This window comes from Microtus ochrogaster (assembly GCF_000317375.1).
Source record: "Microtus ochrogaster isolate Prairie Vole_2 chromosome 6 unlocalized genomic scaffold, MicOch1.0 chr6_random_2, whole genome shotgun sequence".
Lineage (NCBI taxonomy): Eukaryota > Metazoa > Chordata > Mammalia > Rodentia > Cricetidae > Microtus > Microtus ochrogaster.
The window spans coordinates 13,702,743-13,725,276 of record NW_004949095.1 but is presented as its reverse complement, the minus strand read 5'-3'; the positions used below and the strand labels follow the sequence as shown (position 1 = coordinate 13,725,276).

General features: G+C 45.5%; 2 protein-coding genes across 7 annotated transcripts in view; one reads left to right on the top strand and one right to left on the bottom strand.

Moving 5' to 3' along the window:
- Atp1b1 (ATPase Na+/K+ transporting subunit beta 1) overlaps window positions 1–10,776 on the top strand; it is a 20,974-nt gene extending 10,198 nt beyond the window's left edge. The window contains exons 3-6 of the mRNA XM_005363996.3: window positions 4,832–4,987; window positions 6,065–6,249; window positions 8,542–8,622; window positions 9,360–10,776. Of these exons, the coding sequence (XP_005364053.1) occupies window positions 4,832–4,987; window positions 6,065–6,249; window positions 8,542–8,622; window positions 9,360–9,623 (686 nt within the window). The 3' untranslated portion in view covers window positions 9,624–10,776. The remainder of the gene's footprint in view (window positions 1–4,831; window positions 4,988–6,064; window positions 6,250–8,541; window positions 8,623–9,359) is intronic.
- The window catches only part of Nme7 (NME/NM23 family member 7), a 142,993-nt gene continuing 131,047 nt past the window's right edge, over window positions 10,589–22,534 (bottom strand). For all 6 annotated transcript variants that reach the window (XM_005363997.3, XM_013352520.2, XM_013352523.2 and 3 more), the window contains one exon: window positions 10,589–10,875. In XM_005363997.3, the coding sequence (XP_005364054.1) occupies window positions 10,843–10,875 (33 nt within the window). In that variant the 3' untranslated portion in view covers window positions 10,589–10,842. The remainder of the gene's footprint in view (window positions 10,876–22,534) is intronic.

Here is a 22,534-nt window from a genome sequence, read left to right as displayed (position 1 = left end):
AGGTATCACATTTCAGGCCCCTATAGTATGATACTAAGGTATCACATTCCAGGCTATTAGCAAATGTCATGTTTTAGAGTTAGACAAGTCAAGTATACACTTGTTCTTTGTTTGACCTTGGACCAAAAAAAAAAAAAAAGCATAGTGTAAAACGTCTAATGCCTGTCTACTGTGTTCCCCTTTATAAAGAAGTGTTATCCTCCTTGTTTGGGGAATGAACACAATTACGAACTTTCCAAAATGTCAAGCACAATGTCCTATGAAACCACTTTGAAAGCTAAAGCATCCACACCAAGTGATTCCTTCGCAGCATCTGAAGTTGAATGTGCAACTTCACAAAAGTGCCCTGATGAGTAATTCTTTAATGGTGAAGGACCTGCAACCAGACTTTGTGGCGTTTAGTTTAAACTGGGGCACAGATTTCTGTACCCCACCAGTGGTTAAACTGCCAAGCAGTCTGTAGAAACAGGCGAGAGGCTCCTCCGAGACTTTTCAGAGGGAGCAGGTTTGAGGCACAGGTGTAGACAGACTGTATGTGACCGCTGCCTCGAGGCAGGCCATTTACTCTTGGCTAATCCAGTCTCCAGTCACATGCTAACCCTGACGCAAAAGGTAAGTGGGAGGGAGCTGGTTCCCAGAATTCTGTTAGGTAAGTTGATAATAACCCCACAGACAAAATAATAAATAATAGGTTGTTCAGATTGAGACTGCAAGGGGGGTAATCCAAGTGCATAACTGTAGAGGTGCACTTGTATATGTGTAAGCCATTCTCGTGCCTCCATTTTCTTTTTAATTGGAGAATACTTTCAGCCTGCAGTGTGTAGGAGATGTGAATGGCTTCATGTAAAAGCTTCTCTTAGCTTCCTGTGCCCTTGGAGGATTCTGTGGAAGATGATACCTGTTGGAGAGTATTTGGCTGTGAGTCATCAGCTGTATCAAATGACCGGACCAAGCAGCTGTGCTTTGGGATTGACTGGAGAAACTGCTGCAAGGTTAAAATGGCTCCATTCTCCTTTAAATACTTCAGCGCTGTAAGCAGACGGAGAAGTGACAAACTTGCTACACTGTAACCTAATTGGTAACAATGCTTGCTAGTGAAAAGCCCCCCCCCCCCACTGTTCACACCCACTAAAGTCAGCAGTGGGGATGTGTGCCTTCTTTGTTTCTCAGGAGACGAGTCCCAAGAGGCAGGTGCATCTGGAAGGGGCGAGTGTGAAGTCAGAGGTTTTCTTTTCTTCCTCCAGATCTTAACGTAAAATTGAAGTACTTGTAAGAACCCAGATATGAATATGACTCATCATCCCAGTCCTTCTGTAGGTGACTTCCTTGGGTAAGGGCTTGACTAGTTCATGACTCCTTTCACTGGTGGCTTCGGCGCGAAGCTGTCCTGAGCTTCACCTCCTTGATATGCATTTAAGCTCTGACAGCCAAGAGGCAGAAGGCTAGGTCTGCTTCAGGGCTTAAGGCTTGAAACCTCTGCCGGTCTGCTCTTTGGCCTCTGGGGGTTAGCATTGCAGACAGAGCTTCCCCTTGGTCAGTTATTACTAACAAACAGCTTTAGGAATGGGCAAGGGGAAGCCGGAAGATCCTGCCTAGGTACACTAGCTGGCAAAAGCACCAGTTAGCAGGATGGGGGTGTGGGGTTGAGCTATGAGGTAGATATTGGTGTGATTCCAGTGTTTGATTTCACTGTTTGCCTTGACTAGAGAGGAATGGTACTGACTGCACGTCACACTTTTGGGTCAGTGGTGGCACAGTGGTAAGCAGTGGGTAGCTGGACTCGCTACTGATAAGGCTGGCATACGCATGTAGGTGAACATGAGGTCCTGAAAAACACGCTTACAACTGAGTTATAGGAACTCATATTTGGGGCTCTGGCACATGTCACCCTGTCTCTTAATGGGGACCTGGGGTTGAAGTGGTGAGAATGAAAAGCCCTCACCGTAGTCCCACCTCCTCACGCTCCCTTTCTCTTTGGAGAAGTGGCGTCGCTGCACATCGTACAGACAGCAAAGGACTGGCCCCTCGAGCGGCCCCTACCAGAGAATACAGACAGCTGGCAAATGAGAGGCAGCGGGGATTGCCAACTGAGGCCAGGACAGAACGGGCAGTGCCACGGGTGAACTTGCCTTGCAATCTGGGTCCTGCCTTGTTTATTTTCAGTGTGACCTGGGGTTACTTTAGTTATTACTGCTCATGGGGTGAGACAAATTCTCGTATTGGACTCCGGAGCTTGGTTAGCAGGTTGGTTTCTGCTGAATCACCTGCTCTGCTGGGGACCACAGTGCACTGCTGTCACCACACTGTGGCCCTTCATCAGCCGCCTGAAGTCCTGTTCCTCAGCTTCCCTCCTTTCTGAAAGATGTGTCGGGCTGCTCCTAGCCTCCTGACACTTGATACCTTTGCTTTCTTCACCCTTGAGGCTGCCTCTCCTGGCCTTGGAAAGCTGACTAACCCTGAGCACACAGTCCATTCTGCCTGACAGGTTCACAGGCATTCGTTCTTGTCTCTTAGGCATGACTGCCCCTCAAGACTCCATTTTCTCTGGATCCCAGAGCCGTGCTAGGGAAACGCCCTATTCGCCTGTCTTTTTCTTCTCCGGCATTTGGGTGTATGTCCTTCACTTCCCCACGGTCAGGCAAATCACCTTGACTTAGATGGCTGGTTACAACTCAGACTAGGAACAGTCCCAGCTGCCTGGTCTATCTCAGGACCATTCTCCCTTTGCTATCCTGTGCTAGCTTTTGTACTTGCTTTCCCTTTGCAGCAGCCAGTGGCTTTTGCTCACTGCTTCCAAGCCCATGGGTAGACCACAATGCCAGCTTCCTGCCTAATGTATAAAGATCGTCTAGAATATATTTAGATGATTTTAGACGCAAAAACAATATTTCCTGGCTTATGAACTTTTAAAGACTGTTTAATCATCGTAACCTTTGCTTATTTCAAGCTGAAGACTCTTTGCTAATTCTGAAACAGAATTCCTTTTTACCTGTGTTCTTTAGGTTTTGCATTAGTCTTATCAAAAATTCTTTACATTTTTAAAAGAATTTATTACAGTTATGTAAGGCACAGGGTGCATGTGCTGTGTGGTTCACATGTGGAGGGCAGAGGACAACTTCAGGGAGTCGGTTTTATCCTCCCCCCTTTATGTGGATCCCAAGGCTTCAACTCAGCTCAGTAGGCTTGTTCAGCAAGCACTTTCCCTACTAAGAATCTCATTGGCCCCTCCAGCATGTTCTTCCTTGTTGGTTGGAGACAAAGTCTCAGTGCGCAGCTCTGCCTGGCCTAGAGCCTATTCCAGGCTCGCCTAGAATTTACAGAGATCCACCTGCCTCTGCCTCCCGAGCCACCGTGCTGCACAGGAGGTTTGATGTTTTCCCTTCGAGCACTGTATCCACACCTCACTCTCACTCCATCCATCCCTTCTGCGGTCGGGCCAGTCCCACTTAGCGCTGCAGAGGCTCAAAGCCGCCCTCTCTCACTGGAAAAGCTAACAGCTGTCTACTCCAGCTTCTGTTGAAGCCCTGTTCTCAAGCACCACAAATGGGGCTGCTAAATAATTAATTGCGCTAGTTATGTTTCCACTTTAATTATGCTATTGTCTGCCTCGATGTCGCCACTATTAAATTCTAGTTCTCCAGAGCAGTCATTCTAAACCAAGGGTGCTTTGGGCTTAGAGGTTATGCCGAGGTAGGTCTGGGATGGATCCTATGGGGCTGCCTGCTTGAGGAGGGTGGGATGGGTGCCCGCACCTGCCACAGGTGAGGGATGGAGGTCAGGTGTAGCTCCTGATTAGCAGGCCCCCTGCCACAGGGCCAATCCGGAGATGGAGACTGAGCAGGGAGGCTGTCTGATGTAACAACAGGAAACACAAGATACCCGGTTACATTGAAATTCATTATACAGTGAGCATACACACACACATGTGTGTGTGTGTGTGTTTGTGTGTGTGTTTGTATGTGTGTGTAATGTATTCCTACTAAAGAATCATCCCATGTTTATATTTGGGAGTGGAATGTAATTGGGTATCTTTTATCTGGCTGTCCTGGGGTGAAATGTCATTGTGGTTGCTTCTCCGACTCCCTGACCTGGATGTAGTGCTATTGTGTAGTATTATCTAAGTGCCCATTTAGGAAACCCTGTGAGGGCACAGGCTTCCGGACACGAGAGGCTTACAACAGGGAATGCAAACCCATGTCTCATGTATCTCGGCTTTCACTTTGATAGGTACTGACATGCCTAGATCTTTGAATTGACAACTACATATATATCTTAAATTTCCCATTTGAAGCTGAAAAAAATCTATCCTAGATTTTAAGAGCCAAAGGACTGTCATCTCTGGGGAGCAGTCTTGGAGGTTAGAGAGACTGAATTTTTATAATTCGTTGATGTGGAGTATTAAGGGAGCGACACTGTACCCCGGCTGCTAGCAGTGCAGTTTGAAGAATGTGTGCACACGAAGGCACTAGAAAAACCACAGACCACACACCTGGGTTGGAATTCTGGTCCTGCTTTCTCTGCAACCTTGCCCAGAATTCTTAACCTTTCATTGCAAGTGGTATTCTCATTCACAAAACAAGTTAATGCCTACTCTGAAGTGTTGACAAGGAACCTGGATGGTATCTGATATTATTTCATCGTCATTACATTTAGCAATCTAATCTAAATGCCATCAGATTGAATTTGAAAGGGAAGTGGGAATTTAACGTTTGCACCACGTGAGCCAGGGCGGGGTGGGAGTGGGGGTGAGGGAAGCCTGTTTGTTCCTGCTTTTGAAGTCCCTTGACTGCCTTTCCCACTGACGTTGTCTTTCTGGCTTTCATTGCTGTAGGACTGACACAGATCCCTCAGATCCAAAAGACTGAAATTTCCTTCCGTCCTAATGACCCCAAGAGCTACGAGGCCTATTTGGTAAACATCGTCAGGTTCCTGGAAAAGTACAAAGATTCGGCCCAGAAGGATGACATGATTTTCGAGGACTGTGGCAGTAAGTGACTCACTGTAGATTCATGTGGTCATAATATTGACTGAGTTGTCATTCTTAATTTAGTAATTTAAAAATAATATTACTGAATTTTTGTTAGAATTTCCATGACGTTTTCACCTTACTTTACAATAATTAAAAAGACAAAAGTGATAAGTGAGGTGAAATGGTGTTTGAAGGGGGATAGTTTAGTAAAATATACGTTATGATGAGGATGGTGATAAATGATATACATCAAAGTCACAATAAAATACATTGTTTTCCTGCAGCTCCAGAAAATCCTCACCCAAACCCTTTGAGCTCAAAAAACGATTGACAGTCCCTTTAATTCATCATACTCTTATTGTAATGTGGACCTGTCAATGCTGCTGCTGCCACCGCTGCTTAGGCATGGTCTAGCGTCCTTTTAGCCTTAAGTAACTAAGCAAGCGTTAGAGCAGTGGTTCTCAACTCGTGGGTTGTGACCCCTTCACAGGGGTCCTAGGACCATCAGAAAAATACAGATATTTACATTACACTTCATAACATTAGCGAAATTACAAAGTAGCAGTGAAAATAGTTTTATGGTTGGGGGGCACCACATGAGGACAGTATGAAAGGATCACAGCATTAGGAAGGTTGAGGACCACTACATTAGAAGAGATTATCAGGGGCTGGAGAGATGGCTCAGGGGTTAAGAACATTGGCTGCTCTGGCTGCTCTTGCAGAGGTCCTGAATTCAATTCCCTGCAACCACATGGTGGCTCACAACCATTTGTAATGAGAGCTGGTGCCCTCTTCTGGCCTGTACATGCCAGCAGAACATTGTATGCATAATAAATCAATAATTATTTTGAGAGAGAGAGAGTGACTAACAGCCCTAAGTGCATGCCGATCATAGAGCACAGGTGGTGAGCAGTTCAGGTTTGGGGTCATGCGCCAGAGGTTGCCTTTGCTAGCATTGAAAGACCCTGTCTAATACATCCATGTGTAGCTAGCTCTGTCCTCAATGGGAAATTATCAGGAACGAGAAGTTCTTTACCTTCTTACCAGTGCAGAGCGGACGGCTGGCGCACTCTGCCAATGTGTTTGTGCTTCTAGGTATGCCCAGCGAACCCAAGGAACGGGGAGAACTGAATCACGAGCGGGGAGAACGAAAGGTGTGCAGGTTCAAGCTTGACTGGCTGGGCAACTGCTCTGGAATCGATGATGAATCTTTCGGCTACAAAGAGGGGAAACCCTGCATCATCATCAAGCTCAACCGAGTCGTGGGCTTCAAACCTAAGGCAAGTGGGGTTTTAGTGTACAGACGCACTTTGTGGCTTAACCGATGAGACAGGAAGTTTTAAGACACACTCGCTGCTACTTTTGAAGTGCAGGAGTAGAAGACCAACACCTTTCTCCTGCATCGAAGTCAGCAATCTCCATCCCTAAAGTTGCAGACTGAGTGTCACAGCCAAATTTTGGAGTTTCGCCCTGTTTTGAGACAATCTCAATGTAGCCCAAGCTTATCCAGTCACTCTGTAGCCAAGGCTGCCCTTCTGGTCGCTACCCTCCTAGTCCCATCTCTCCACTGATGGGACTGTGGGTGTCTCACCCACAGCTCTGTTCCTGTTCTTAATACCCGGCTCAGTGTTGATAAAGAAGTCATTTTCACACATGAGCGTTTCCTGGCTAGGAGGTGTAAATACAGACAGACAAGCTGCTTTTGGTTTGGACTTGAAGGAGCAACAAGAATATTTCAGAAATACTCTTGCTGTCTGTTAATCTGAATTTTTTTTTTTTCTGAATGATGATTTCATTACAAAACCCAGAAAATGACACTATCTCTGCACTTGGTTAACCATGCAGTTTCTAGCGAACATTACTTGATCACTAAAAATAGCCAATTGCCACTGTTTTTGCGAGAAAGTCTTTAGAAGAAGGAAAAGCATTACTGGGGTTGTCTCGGCTCTTCTACATGGTTATTTCATTCTCTTCTCAGCTCATGAATTAAACACTGCTGTCCTTCCGTAGGCATGGTTTCTGCCTGAAGGTTTCTCTAAAGATGACATGAACACTGCCCAACATTAGTGTATACATTTTAATTCCGAGGGGAACTGACTGCAAGACATTGAGTTACCTGGACAAACTCACTTCCTTTCTGAAACCTCTCTCAGTTTCTACTGCATGTTAATTGATTTCCATAATACTTGTTGCCCAAAAGGAAGTCAGTGTAGAGAGGAAAGTTTTCTTGTTTTATGATGTTTCTATGTAGCCCTGGCTGTCCTGGAATTCTGTGGAGATCCATCCACTTGCCTGAATGCTGGGATTAAAGGCGTGTGCTACCAGGACCAGCAGGAAAGTTTACTCTAAAGAATGCATCAAAGTTCCTTTACCCTACTAGAGGCAAGAACCAGTAGTGGGTGGCTGGCTGGTTGTCTTGATGGATGTCTTGCGAATGTTAGTGAACCTTTCAACAAGCCTATAACCATAGTACCATAGGTAGCATTACTACTCCATGCTTGTATTTGACATTTACCATGTGGCCAGGGTAGTCTAGGAATGGGTGTGGTGTATCTGAAGGAAGCCTTTCTGCTCTCCCGGTCATTGGCTTTTAATGTCACTCAGCACACACTCTTAATGGTTCCTGTTGCACAGAGGCAAAGGCTGGCCTATGTGATTTCTCTTCCCATATCAGGAAGGCCTGTTTTGTGATAGATGCTGACTTCTCCTTTTATATTTGGGCTCCAGTTAATCCATTGCTTCTTCTCATTTGTCTCTCCTACCCAAATCGCCAGCCAGTTTATCAGTGTATTTTGTTAGAGAGTGCAGTAGCTCATTTCAGTCAGTGTGCCTGGTTCCTTATCTTCTGAGGGTACATCGTGGCAACATCTTAGGCCAATCAGTGTTTTCTAAGTTTTCAAGGCAGGAATATTGGTAGCAGAAAGCCCCCAAAGAGTCAAGTCTAGATGCTCATTCTCTCAGAGTCTATAAGAAGTAGTGTCAATATGAATCCCTTACTGATGTATTGATCTGTCGGTGTAGCTGTGCTGCACCTCACGTCCAGGCTCAGACGCAATGCTAGTGTGAGTGAGCAAACGACTGCATTCCAGAAACACATGGTCATCGCCCTTCTTTGGAGGGAGATGAGAACCAGGGACGTAGGTGGAGGGCCCTGCTCTGCATTTGCTGGAGCAGTCGTTTTCAGGCCGTACTCACCCAGTCCCAGCACTCTGTCATGGAAGGCGGTGCCACCTTCACCTCACAGAACTGGAAAGGAAGAGTCCTTGGGTGTCAGTGTGATGACCGTCTCCTCACAGTCACTGAGTTCTGACTGCTCATTGTCCTCTGAGGCAGGCTTACGTAGGCTAGCATCACACATCCCGTCACCACACTTGGACACCTACCTTCTTCAACCAAATTAAACAGAATCCTCTAATTGATGAGGGGAGTCACTTCCTCACCTTCCTGATGTGTTTTATTAGTTCAGCAGCTTTTGTCCACAGTGTCTGTTGGTTTGGCCTACATATTAGTTTTATTTTCCAGAAAAAAAAAAAGATATTTTGTTGACCAGTGTGGGTTTCTTTCACTTTTAGCCTCCCAAGAATGAGTCCTTGGAGACTTACCCAGCGGCGAAGTATAATCCAAATGTCCTACCTGTTCAGTGTACTGGCAAGGTAAGAATGCTTTCAGGGCTCCTGGGGGTGGGAGGGGAAGAGGGGCAGGATGAGAGGAATGGATGAGACTCCATACAGCTAAAGGGACAGTCTCAATACAAGAAATTGCTTCCGGGTGTTACTCTGGAAAGATGAATTGGAACTAGGCACAAGTTTAAGTTTGTTTACTGGCACGAGAAATTCAAATATCTGAATTTAATCTAATGGAATGTGGGTTTATGGACCTGAGAGGTGACCTAGCCCACAGCATGTGCTAAAGATTCAGGCCAACTTTCTTTTATTGTGGTACCAAGCCAGAAGTCAGATGTAGGATACGGGGGCAAACATGCAAACCAATACTGCTGGAGACAGTGTCCGCAATGAAGCCGTATCCACCAGACAGTCCAGGGAGTCCTCTCACTATTGGCCTTCTTATTAGGAGGCCGTGCCAGCTTTGGGAAACACTTGCTTGGCCTTGGTCTCAGTGTCTCCATTTACGCAGTGAAAGCAGCCCCTCTAGTGAGTGTTTCCTGGCTGCTCTAGGCAGCGAAATTACTTCCTTCCTGTGGGGCCACCCAGTGCTTGGTGGCCCCCACTTCTGAGAGGCGTGAGGTAGGCATGCCACGGGGTGGCTTGTTTTCTTTTCCTCTGCTAATCATTTTGCAGACTGTAGGGGTTGAGAGTCTTGCACTCAAGAACAAGACGAGACCTGTGATGGGTGCCATTAAAATTTAATTACATTCCCTTTCGATTTCCAGAGAGATGAAGACAAGGACAAAGTCGGAAACATAGATTATTTCGGAATGGGCGGATTTTATGGCTTCCCTCTGCAGTATTATCCCTACTATGGCAAACTCCTGCAGCCCAAGTACCTGCAGCCCCTATTGGCTGTACAGTTCACCAACCTCACCTTGGACACTGAGATTCGCATTGAGTGTAAGGCATATGGTGAGAACATTGGGTACAGTGAGAAAGACCGTTTTCAGGGACGCTTTGAGGTAAAAATTTTAATTAAGAGCTGATCACGAGCACAAATCTTTCCCACTAGCCATTTACTAAGTTAAAAGAGATACACAAACCTACTAGTCTTGAACAAACTGTCATACGTATGGGACCTACACTTAATCTCTATGCTTTACACTAGCTTCCGCATTTAATAGGTTAGAATGTAAATTTAAAGTGTAGCAATAGCAACAAAATATTTATTCTACTGTAAATGACAAAAGAAAAATAAAAATTGAGCCTTGGGACGTGCCCATTTTTACTGTAAATTAGATTCCATAACTGACTTGTAGTGAGCAGTGCTCTGGCCCCTAAGTATCGCCGCCTTGTCTGTTTTATTTAGTGTACAGTACTATAGGTGCGCACTCTGGTCATTTTTCAAGCCATGTTTTATCATATGTTTTCTACTTTACGTGAGCAAGGTTTGCTGTCCGAGGTGTAAATATTCAACGGGAATAAAACTGGCATGGTACTTTTTCCTTTTCTTTCTTATTTTTTTGGCTCTGAAATTTCAAAAGATAATGGCCCATCAATGAGCGTTTTTAACACACTCCATAGTCTTTTCCCTGTGGTATCAGGTCTTTATTTTTATCTTTATTTCCTGGGGCTGGGGGGCGGGGGTGGGCTGTCATGGGGGAACTGCCCTTTAAATTTTAAGTGACACTACAGAAAAACAAAGGTGATGGGTTGTGTTGTGCTCCGTGCTGAATGCTGTCCGCCATCTTTCCCTTGTCCTCCAGTGTGTTCTGAAGCTGTGTCTGAGATCTGGATCTGCCCATCACTTTGGCTAGTGATGGGGCTTATTCATTTGCTTTGTACGTTTTCTTTTCCTTCTTTCCTTTCTCTGGAGGCATCATGTGCTGGTGCTGTGTCTTTATGAATGTTTTACCATTTTCATGGTGGAAGAATTTTATATTTATGCAGTTGTACAATTTTATTTTTTTCTGCAAGAAAAAGTGTAATGTATGAAATAAACCAAAGTCACTTGTTTGAAAATAAAATCTTTATTTTGAACTTTATAAAAAGCAATGCAGTACCCCATAGACTGGTGTTAAATGTTGTCTACAGTGCAAACCCATGTTCTAACATATGTAATAATTGCCAGGAGTACAGTGCTCTTGTTGATCTTGTGTCAGTCAGGTTAAAACAACGGACAATAAAAGAATGAACACATTCCTCACGTGTGTGACTCGCTTGTCTTGAGTGTCTCCGTCTGTGCCGTCTTTACTCTCTGTATTGTTAATTATCCAAGATCTTGAAGAAATACTGGACCTGAAAGGCAAGCACAGGCTGCTGTTAGCTGCCATGCAGGTCTGGGCTCTTCCACATGCTGAGTCTGATAGGATGCCCCCCTCATGATAGGCCATGAGGATGCACCCCTCTTCCAAAGGGATGACTGGGTTAACAAGAGGCAGAAGGCCTGTAAGCCTAATGCTTGTATTAGAAGGGTTTGCAGTGCTGCTCCACTCCATATGGAACACAGGGAATCTTGCCTCCTGCAACAATAACCACAGCTCCACAAAGTTAAAAAACAAAGATGATGTTAGGTTTGAGACTCAGGCAATGAAAAAGCTTGCATCCTGCTTTGATCCAGGTTTTAGCCAAAGTATTATTTAACCTTGTTGAAAAGTTATTCTTAGTGTGAGAAAAGAAAAAAGTTAACTTTCTGAGCATTTTTTTTTCTGGTATGATGGAGTTTTAAGATTTTTGTATTGCCAACATGGAGACATGCAAATTAAAACGACGGTGTCAAGTGAAACTGGAAACCTTTCAGAAGGTCTAGTAGCCACAGCTCAACAATCATTCCTTCCGACTTACTGTCAGGCTAGTCCTAAGAACTCAGGTCTGTGCCAGCTGTAGAGCTAATTCACAAATCCCAAGTTAGTTCCCACCCACTGCTCCATACTAAAAACCCTGCTTTTCTCTAGGTGTGGCTGTGCACACCTGTGATCTCCAGACTCAGGAGGCAGAGCCAGGCTTTCCTGTCATTCATACAGGAATTCTCTTAAATTATTGGGAACTGGCAAAATTCATACACGATATCCTCAATATGAAAGTTGGTTTCTCAAAAAGCCACACGTTTATGGGAACAGGTGTCACTCCTAAAGAAGATGATTTATTTTATTGACACAGACAGGGTCTCACTATGTAGCCTTGGTTGGTGTCTTAGGGTTTCTATTGCTGTGAAGAGAGACACCATGACCATAGCAACATATAAAGAAAAAACATTTAATTGGGATGGCATGCTTACAGTTTCAGAGCTTTAGTCCTTTATCGTCACGGCGTGACAAGGCAGCATGAGGGCAGACATGGTGCTGGAGCTGATTGGCAGGCAACGGGAAGTGAACTGAAACACTGGGTGTGGCTTGAGCAAATATGAGACCTCAGAGCCTGCCTCCACAGTGACAGCAGTAACACTTCCTTCAACAAGGCCACACCCACTCCAACAAAGCCATACCTAATAGTACCACTCCCTTTGGGGTCCATCTTCTTTGAAAGCACCACAGTTGGCCTAGAGCTCAATGTGTAGACCGAGCTGAACTGAGCTCACAGATCTGATCTGTCTGCCTCTGCCTCTGCTAGGATTAGTGGTGTGTGCACCTTGCCTCGATAGAGCTCTTTCTTAGGCTGTGAGTGAATGTTTGTGAATAAGGAGAGTGGAGTGGGCTCTTCAGATCTCCGGAGAGGAAAGACTTATTTAAATTGGAGAGCAAAAAGTTTTGAAGCCATTGAAAGGTCACAACCCTGGGACTAAACCTGCTGGTTTCACAGATCCTGTCGCCCCAACGCTCTTGAACTACTGCACACTCACACACCGATCATTCTCTACCTAGTACTTCAAGGTTTTCTCCAAATCTCGTTTCTCCTAAGCTCTCCAGGTCGTGCCAGCGCATCCCCTCCCGGATCCTCAGGACAGTACCAGCGGGGAATGCATTCTGCATTTGACTTAACACACACCTGACCTCTGACTAAGCACCTGCTTTGTCAAGCTTCCTTGGGCTAGAACTGGGGCAAGCATACAAAACACAGGCCTGTACACTCATGGCATTTTTGCTCTGTACATTCATTGCGGATTTTTTTTGTGTATGCATTTGTGTATTCCAGCCACTTCTTGGGTGTATGCAGAGAGAGCCACTTACCTCTAGGATGATTTTTATCCTGTTCATATAAACCCAGCCTGTGAAACACAGACTACTAAGGGAACGAGGTTTTCAAGGGCAGAGCTAACCTAAGGCTGGCATGGCCCTGTGTTGGCATACCCTAATCCCAGGTTAGTAATCACTGGAGATTATTACTCCATAACAGTAATCCATGGGCTCAGTCTTAATATTATCTAGCTAGAATTTAATGATCTTTATTTTCATTGTATTGATTAGCTTCAGTTAAGAACAAGGAAGAGCAGTTCTCCATCTATGTCCTTAAACATTTGTATAAAGTAATAAATATATTTCCAAGAGTGGTACAAAAATCTCAAGTAGAAGTTAACTGTGGCAGTAATTGCAAAAGTGACAATGGTTGTGTCAAAGAACAGTGTAACAGAAGCCAGTGTTTTGGCTGTGTACCTGTTCGGGCAGAACTGAATTTGAACCCCACTGCTTCTAGAACAATAGTGTGCCCTGTCTGCTCCAGCCGTACTTCTTACCAGATGGCGCTGTCCCAACTCTAAATTAAAAATGTTATCAGTGATCCAAAAGTCCAGTTATTAGAACCTTTCAAAACCCAGCAACAGCTCAAACTGGCTCTCAAAGGGGCCACACCTCAATTCTATAAATATATGCCTACAGTAGGGTCAAATGAGGTACTTCGAAGTCCAGGACTGAAGACTCGCTGCATACAGAAAAGGACTACCCAAAGACTGTTCAAGAACACTTCCAGATAAGGAAAGAGACCTGGCCTTCAAATTCAGCAGAGAAACCTGGCTTGCTCTCTTCTGTAAGAGGGGCTAGCATTAACCACACATAGTACTTTAAATCCTGGGCTTCACATTGTGAGACAGAAAGGAGAAATAACCCACTGGTGGCACCCATTATCACCATGCACCTACAGGTGCAGCACAGGGACAGAATCTTGGTTCATTTTCCTCTGAGACTTGAGTCCATTCTGACTCAATGGCTGACTCCAGAGAACCCAGACATTTCATTTCATCACCAGTGAATTCTGTGTTCTCAGCATCACATTGTAATGCAACTATAACATCCACAGCTTGCTCCACCACAGCTCTGCATCAATGTGGATGTGTAGGGTCAGGAGTCCTACAGGCAGCCTGTTATTTCCAAGTGTTTGCTCCATATGGGCCATGGAGGAGGTAGCATGAATAATTCGATACCCAGGCACGGTGCCTGATACAGTTTTACTGGGTCTGTCTTTTGGGTTATGCGTTTTACATTTGATTTCATTCCCATGACTGGAACATATTACCTGCCAATGCCCTTTGTTGTCTATAACTGTTAGAGGAATTAATAGTCATTACATTAGTAGGTATTGTGGGGCTCAGACTAGCTCTGAAGGAAGGGGACACAGACTAGTTTTGATAAAAACGTGGAGATCAGCATTGGCTGATCAGCATTGGCTGAGGCCTGGGGAGTTCATCCAAGGGAGCCTCTGGCTGGGGGAAGAGACATTTGGTGGTTGGACTAAAAAAGAAACATAAAGTTCATGACTACCACGACCATTGCCTAGAGCTGGCCTTGCCTTTCTTTCCTCTGCAGGTTTCTTTGGGGTCTTGTACTGTACTGAGCACTGACTACTTGGAGAGGGGCGCCTCCAGATGCATGGGGTCCCCGTTTTCCTTTTAGACTCTGAGTCGGAAATGGCTTGTTTCCATTTACACATGCCTCCTTTCCTCTTGCCAGTCACTCAGTTGACTAAGATACTGTGCACACGACCTCCACAATAATTTCAAGATGGGGAAAACTTGATTTTCAGAGAGCTCATGGTCTGGGAAGAGGAAAACCCATGGGATAGCGCAAAACCGCACCGGTGCAGGGACAGAAAGGGGAGTGGCCATCTGTGGGAACAAAACACCTTATGAGAAGGGTTAACATTTAACTTCAGGTTTAAGGACAAATTCCACCTGACACCAAAATTCAGCTTGACAAACAACTGCTACGCCAAAGGACAGTGACACCCCGCTGAGCACAGCCAATGGACGGTGACACCCCCACTTAGCACAGTCATTTGAAGGCTGACTTGTCTCAATCTTAGACTTAAACAGGCAACAGCCTACGGATACGCTACCCTCAGCACTCTGTCCTGTTGGGTCTCATCCCATCAACTAGTTCTATCTCTTCATGACAAACTGGCTCTCAGGTCGGGTGACCTTTCCCTACAAGAGGATGGGGAACTGGCTGAGTTGTCAGCAATGGGCCTTGAGCCCAGTCTTTTCCCTTAAGTACAGCTTCTGGGCACCAGTCTCTGCATTCATACAGTTGGTGACTGTACCGGAAGCATAAACAATGCTGTATTTGTTAACAGTGGAGTTTAAATACATGAAACTGTTCTGTAAGAGGTTCAAGCACAAGCTTCAACAAAAGCTCCAGTGGGTCTGTGGAGCCTGCCCAAGTGTGGTGACCAGTGAAGAGGCTGAGAAACTGCTACCTCCTCTACTGCTCCCTGCACCCGGATGGAACTCACAGCACAGGGATCTGGCCTTAAGCCACGGCTCCCCAACCCTGCCTCCCTCACGATATGGCCTCCCTTTGCCCAAGAATCTTCTTGGGCCTTTTCACTAAAAATGAATGCAGGAGTCTATTTTCAAATACTTCTTAATTTTAGGTTGAGCAGCAGGAAGATTCGGAGTCATTTTAAGTCTCTTGATTTTTAAAACAGGATATTCAATGTTTAGGAATTTTTCTCAAATGTTTGGGGATTATGTATCCCACTGTTGTGATTTCCTGCACCAGAATAAAGTATGTGCTTGCGAACAGGCAGATTTTCAGATGAAATCCAGTCAGCCTGAATTTGACAAAGGTACAGTTTTAATATGTTTCCAATAATTTGATAGTGAGGTTTATTTTTATTTATTTGTTTTTGTTTATTTGTTTTTGTTTTGTTTTTTTTTAAAGACAAGGTTTCTCTGTGTAGCCCTGGCTGTCCTGGAACTCACTTTGTAGACCAGGCTGGCCTCCAACCCAAAGATCCGCCTGCCTCTGCCTCCCAAGTGCTAGGATTAAAGGCGTGTGCTACCACTGTCCAATGACACTGGGTTTTAAATACACTCATACTTTTGATAGAGAACCAACTTTGACATCTTGTGGGCTCCCAAAGTCCGCTCTAGCGTCATGGGCTATCACAGAGGGTCCATGGTTCAACACTGTGTCACTGTCTAGAATTTTTTAATGGATTGTGACCACAGGCCCACATTTTTATTTTGCACTAGTTTTGTATCACCCCAAGGGGTGGGTGTATTAATTACCTATGCTGAGAGGACAGTGTGACTGAAGGAGCTGCTTTTAAAATAAGCAATGTGCGGGGCGTCATGGTACGCTCCTCTAATCCCAGCACATTGGGGACCGAGGCAGGCGCAGCTCTGTGAGTTTCAAGTTAGTCCGGTCTACACAGAGTTTTAAAGCAGCCAGGGTACACAGTGAGACCCTGTTTTAAAACAAAACAAATAAATAAAAATAGAAAACAAAATAAGCAGGCTAGCATTGTGGCACAGGCCTTTATTCCCAGCACTCAGGAAGCAGAGGCAGGTGGATCTCTGAGTTTGAGGTAAGCAATGGAGTCAAGCAGGTCTGTGGAGCTGAGGGGGTGGGGGTGGAGTAAGCCAGTGGGGCCGCCAGGCTCTTTGGGTGGATTCCTGGACCTTAGCTGGTACATTGCACACAGCCCTGAGCAGGGATGAGGAGGATGACTCTGTGCTGGTGGTGGGAGCTCCAGCAGGCAGATGCGTGGGAGCCTTGGACACTTCCTGTGTGGACTCTGCCCTTCTCTTTCTTCCCTCAGCCACAAAGGACAGTTGTGAGGAAAGGGAGATAGTTGTAGGAAGCCTGGAGCTTCCTGATGAAGAGGCTCAGAGGAAACAATCCAACCTGACCAAGTAGACAAAACTCTGCTCCACCTGCGGCTGCCAAGTGCTCTAACAGAGTCTAAGAGAAACGAACAAGTACCTGCTTCCTGTAGGTCCAGAGGCTGTAGTGGGCACATCTGAGGACAAGGTGAACGTAATGACCCATTCCCCTAATTCCGCAAACCCTGTGTCCTCAGAACTCTTCCGAATCCTCCCCAGCTGCTCATCAGTGAGACCCACTCCTCATAGACACAGGGGCCGACTTTCCTCTTCATGGGAAGCACAGACACTCTCTCCTTAAATATCTGAGACACAGGTGTCCTTTTCAAAGTTTATTCTAAAGTCATGTACAGGCCTCCTTATGTGGCCTCTTCTCTTAAAAGAAAGGTAGTTTTCTCTCTCTCTCCAGTTCTTCAAAAATTAAAACCTAAAAGTATGATAATGTCACTTCTGTTGGCTTCTCCCAACCCCAGCGGTGTTAAAAAGTATTCTCCAAGACCTAATCACAGTTCAGCATAAGCCACTGATCACTTTTCCACACTTATTTTAAAATGTACTAATTTAAAAATTTACTCTTAAAACGATTCTGGCTACACACTAAGTATGTTACCAGGTTATTCCACCTTTAACAAGCCGGTCATAGTCTGCCTTAGGATTTCCACTGTTGGGACAGAACGCCAAGACCCAAAGTCACTTCAGATGGGAAGGGTTCATTGCAGCTTATATGTCCCGTTCACAGTCCTTCACGAAGGGAAGTCAGGGCAGGAACCTGAAGTAGGAGCTGGTGCAGAGGCCGCGGAGGCGTGCTTGCTCCTCATGGCTCACTCAGCCTGGTTTCTTACAGCACCGCCAGCCCAGGGATGACAGACAGGGATGACCCTCTTAGCCTCCATCCATCACTAACTAAGAAAATGAAGCACAGGCTTGCCCGGAGGCCACTCTGATGGCGGCATTTTCTCAACTGTGGTTCCCTCTTCCCAAATGGCTTCAGTCTGTGAAGCTGACATGGGACTAGCCAGCACAGCAAACATCCATTCTCCATGGTGGACCTGGACAGCACACCACCTCACTCCTTGCTCACTGCAGCCTACTAGAACCAGAACGTGCTTGTTTCTGGTCAAGCTTCCTTCCATGAGGCCCAAAAGCAGACTATAGGGTCTCTGCACCCGGAATGTCCTTTCAAAGAGACACACAACTCCTTCAGGGTAAACACACGTCATCCATTCTGAGCACGTCGCCTAGGGTAGACCATAAACATCGGATGGGTAAGCACTCACAGTACACATTTGCTAATCTTTTCACACGTTTATCACCTGCTCTTTCTCCGAGTTGGCTACACATTAAATGGAAGCTTAACACATAATCTCCCTTCCTGCCTTCTACCAGCTACATGGCTAGAACAATAACAGACTCATAGGAAAGGAAGGCAGAGGGAACGGACTTGGCCTCTCCGGCCACAGCTGGGTGGTGATGAACAGTACAGGCAGTAAAGAACCAGGGAGTCCTCCAGGGGAGGAAGACTTGACCGGCCCCCCTCCTGCTCTCTTCTGGGATACAGGGTTTGAACCTGGGTCCTCCTCATATATATGAGGCAAGGGCTCCACCAATGAGCTACATCCAGACCATTAACATGTTTTATTTTGAGAAAGAGTCTTTTGACGTTACTCAAGCTGGCTCTGAACTTGGCCTCGACAGGAGTGGCTGCAATTACAATAGGCCCCTGTCACCACGCCTCCATAAAATGTCTATTGTAAATTAATCTTGATTTCTTATTAAACAAGAAGAATATTTGTGAGTCACAGATCACTCCACAGTGCTCTGATTTCCTGGAATAGCATAAAACGTGACTTGATCACGTCTGTCAGTTTGAGGTTTCACCTAGCATAGCAGACAGCTTTATTCTGAAAGCTCGAACTCCTGCAGATTCCCCATAAATCTGGATAATTTACTTCAACCAAAGTTTAACATTTTTCTTTAAATTATTTATTACAGAAAAATAATACCGCAGGCCAAAACAGAAACAAGTGGATTAAAGTAGAGCCGACTGTTCTAGGTTATGTGATGGAGTTAAGGAATGTTTAGAATGGGGAGAGACTCCATGGTTACCCTTCTGGGACTTTACACCACAAAAAAGATGATTGTGTTTCTAGGTCACAGAAGTGATGGCAGCAAGACTGGTGGTCTTCACTTCTGTAAAAATAACTGTGGCTAGCTGTGGGGGGTAGAGAAGTACATGGCCTCTACTATAAGTGAGCAGACTCATTTGTGACTAACGTCACATAAGCAAATATTCTTAGGCAGAGCTTTCCAGAAGGCTCCTTAAATGGAAGTACAGCCAATGAGTTGTATTCTTGTATCTTTCTGCCGGGAATGAACACCGGGTGCTGGAGCTACAGCAGCCAGTAGGGAACGTAGAGGCAGTCACAGGGGAAAGCTAAGATCCATGAAGGATCAATCCCTGAGCTACTGAACCAGCGCCAGCTCTGCCTGCTTCCTGACTTCTCTTTCATGTCAAGAAAATCTGCAGTTTGTTCTGCTTCTGGCATCTCTGACTCTCGCCGAATCCAAGAGGACACAAGTAACAAGCTGAGTGACAGTGCTAAGGACTGCGTTTGAAGTCTTTGTGAAGATCACCTCAGCGTACCCAGTGGCCACAGCTGCCACCTCTGTACACCGTTCAGGAAGCTGAGGTCAGGTCTCAATATCAAGTAAGAAGTGAGCTGGGCTTCAAGGCTGGGGACCTCATTCTGATTGTAATCCATTTGCTGGCACCAGCTGCGGGCTCCAGGGCCTGGGCCGACTTTCCACTTACGCTAAGCATACGCCACCACTTCTGACATCTCTACCACAGACACTGACAGCATGCCAGAATCATGTGAAAACAACAAACCCATCAGACAGTTGCAGACAGGCTGCCCTATGTTGACCATCCTTGTACTTCATCAGCTCAAGAATTTCTGCCTGGCCTTATTCTCCATAAAGTCCAAGGTGAGTTCTTGCTTCATCAAGTTCTTTAACCCTCACAGTCCCGGGATAATTAATACTGATCTTCAACTCACCTGGATCTAGCATCACTAAAGGGACAAGCTCCTCGGGGCATGTCTGTGAGGGAGGTGGAGAAAACACCCGCCCTAAATCTGAGTGGCATTATTCCATGGCTCGGTTCTGACGGAATAAAGAGGAGATTGTCACTCACTGCTGCCTGACCACGGATGTGCACAATTGGGCTTCCCGCTCCTGCCACAATGACCGCCCTACCTTGAGGGACTGCACCCTCTTTTCTTGGGGTTGCTTTTGCCGAGATTATGTCACAGCATGAGAACAGCAGCTCACCCAGCCATGATGAAGAGAGTCCATCCCTGCCCATTTCACTGGTCTTCTCCAGCGAGGGTATCCTGCCTGACTAAAGCGGGACACCGAGGGGACCCCCCAAAGGTGCTCTGTCTCCTCAGGAATGGTTCAGAGATGGATTCTGACCATGAATGCCCTTTCCCATCCCCTTCATCATCGCTGTTAACGCAATGGCATGCACACATTGATGGATCTCACACAACTGTGCTTCGATTCAATCATAAAGTAACAGTCAATTTAAAGAAAAGTTTGAGATACGGGTACTCTGGTGAGGCAAAAAAACAGTTGGTTGAATAGTGTGAATTGGACAAAATCCAGAAACACAGAAATTAAGAAATGAAGGAAACCTGAATGTTGTGCAGCCCTACCATTTGATCAGTTTCTCCTTTTTATGCTCTTCCCATCCCCCAAAGTTGATAAATGGCAGAAGGCACTTGAGTTTAACATTTTCACTCCACTGAGATTAATACTAGAATTAAGGAAAATTAGAGGAAAAAAAATACTTTATGATAATTATAAAAACTTGTATCAACTTAGAGAAGGTTTATGCCACAATTTCTTCCTTCATGGCATTTTCCTTACATGCTACTGTGCTTGATTCTATGTTACACACTAAGACTGCAACTAATCATACAATAGGCAAGGATCTGGCTTTCATGGTATTTACAGTCTAGTAAGAAACCAAAAACTAAACAGCAACAGTATTTTTTTTTTGAAATATCTAATAGATGCTATTAATGCTTTCACAAATACATTGAAAACTTGGCTGCAGCCTCTGTCTACTAGGAAATATACTGAGACGAGTAGTTAAGGAAAACTGAAGAAACTAGAAATCCACAGACCTTTGAAAAGCTAGGAGCGGGACCAAAGCAAACCGGCACCAGAGCACATGCACTAAAGTCAGGGAGACAGGTGACGAGCGCCCCGGGATGTTCATGAGCTGTGTGATCAAGAGAGTGTGGTGGAGCAACAATGGATAAACTGGCATCAGGACTGTAATAGAGAAAACCCAGACGGACAGAAGCGAGACCGGAGTCAGTGGGGTAAGAACCCGACTGCACAGCGAAGGAGTCTGGACTAGAGCATGAACGAAACACAAAGGTTTGAGGAGACTGACACAATGTGGTCTGAGCGGCAGGATGGCAGAAACTGACCAAGCTGGCCATGAGGGGTGGGCTGCCACCCTGAGTCCCTGCTTCCTAGACCAGTGTTTACCACATTACCAACGAAATGCCAGCAGATGAATAAAATCAAGGGAGCGCTAAGCTTCTGATCATCTCCTGCCACCTTCCTAGGTCTCAGGCAGTATCAGAGTCTCCGTCCATATCATAGCTCTTCTTGGACACTGTGCCCATCCTCACCTTCCTGCTCTCACCAGCTCCACCGTAAGCCAGCAACTAGCCAATGGAAAACGAAGGACTACCAGACTTCTCCCCCAGAGCCAAGAGACACCGTGGTTCACACAATCTCTGCAGCTCTCTCAGGTCTGCAGAGGTAGGGAAGAAACAGCTGCCGACCTACCCACATGAGCTGGGGTGCTCTAACATTTTCCCTTGCAAAACCAGGCAGTCGGCCACAATCGGCCAATGGGCTGGAGCTTGCCAGCCCCTTATCTAAATCAGGTTATGTTGAATTAGCACAGATTCCCTAGCTGTTGGTGACGTACGAAATTTCCCATTCACTGAACAGGGAAATCAAAGAGAGTACACAGGAGGAGATATTTTGTCACAAGGCTCACTTGCCTTCATATTTATTAACAAACTTTAAAAGTTATTGCTAAGCCGGACGGTGATGGCGCACACCTTTAATCCCAGCACTTGGGAGGCAGAGGCAGGCGGATCTTTGTGAGTTCGAGACCAGCCTGGTCTACAAGAGCTAGTTCCAGGACAGGCTCCAAAACCACAGAGAAACCCTGTCTCAAAAAACAAACAAAAAAAAAAAACAAAAAAAAAGTTATTGCTAAGAAATAACTCTCAGAAGCCAATTTTAGTGTAAAAAATTATTGACGGTTCTTAGCTAATGAACTCAAATGTATATTTTTGTCAAATGTGTATCCGGTACTTAACAGATACTGAGGCTAATGCTAGCTGAACGGAAAGGGATAACAATTTACCTAGCAATATTAGCATGGTGTATAATTTTTTACTTTAAAAAAGTTGCCCCATTCTTTTTAAGAATTTTATTTATTTATTTATTGTGGGTATGCATGTGTCACGGCATCCTGTGGAGGTCAGAGGACCATTTGGGAGAGTCTGTCCTTCCCTTTTACCATGGGAGTCCGAGGGACTGAACTCAGGTCATGGGGCTTGATAACAAGTGACTTTACCCTCTGAGCCATCTTTCTGTCCCCACCGTCTAGCTTGATCATTTAGGTTCATGTGTCCTTACAAGGTTGTGTTAGGAGTGGTGGAGCTGCGTCCCCAGCACCCCGCTGCCCGCAAGGCTAGCTTTACCCGAAATAATTACTTGGAAACTGTATTCATTTAAACACTGGTTGGCCCTTTAGCTCTAGCCCTTACTGGCTAATTCTGATATCCCGATCAACCCATCTCTAATAATCTGTGAGCA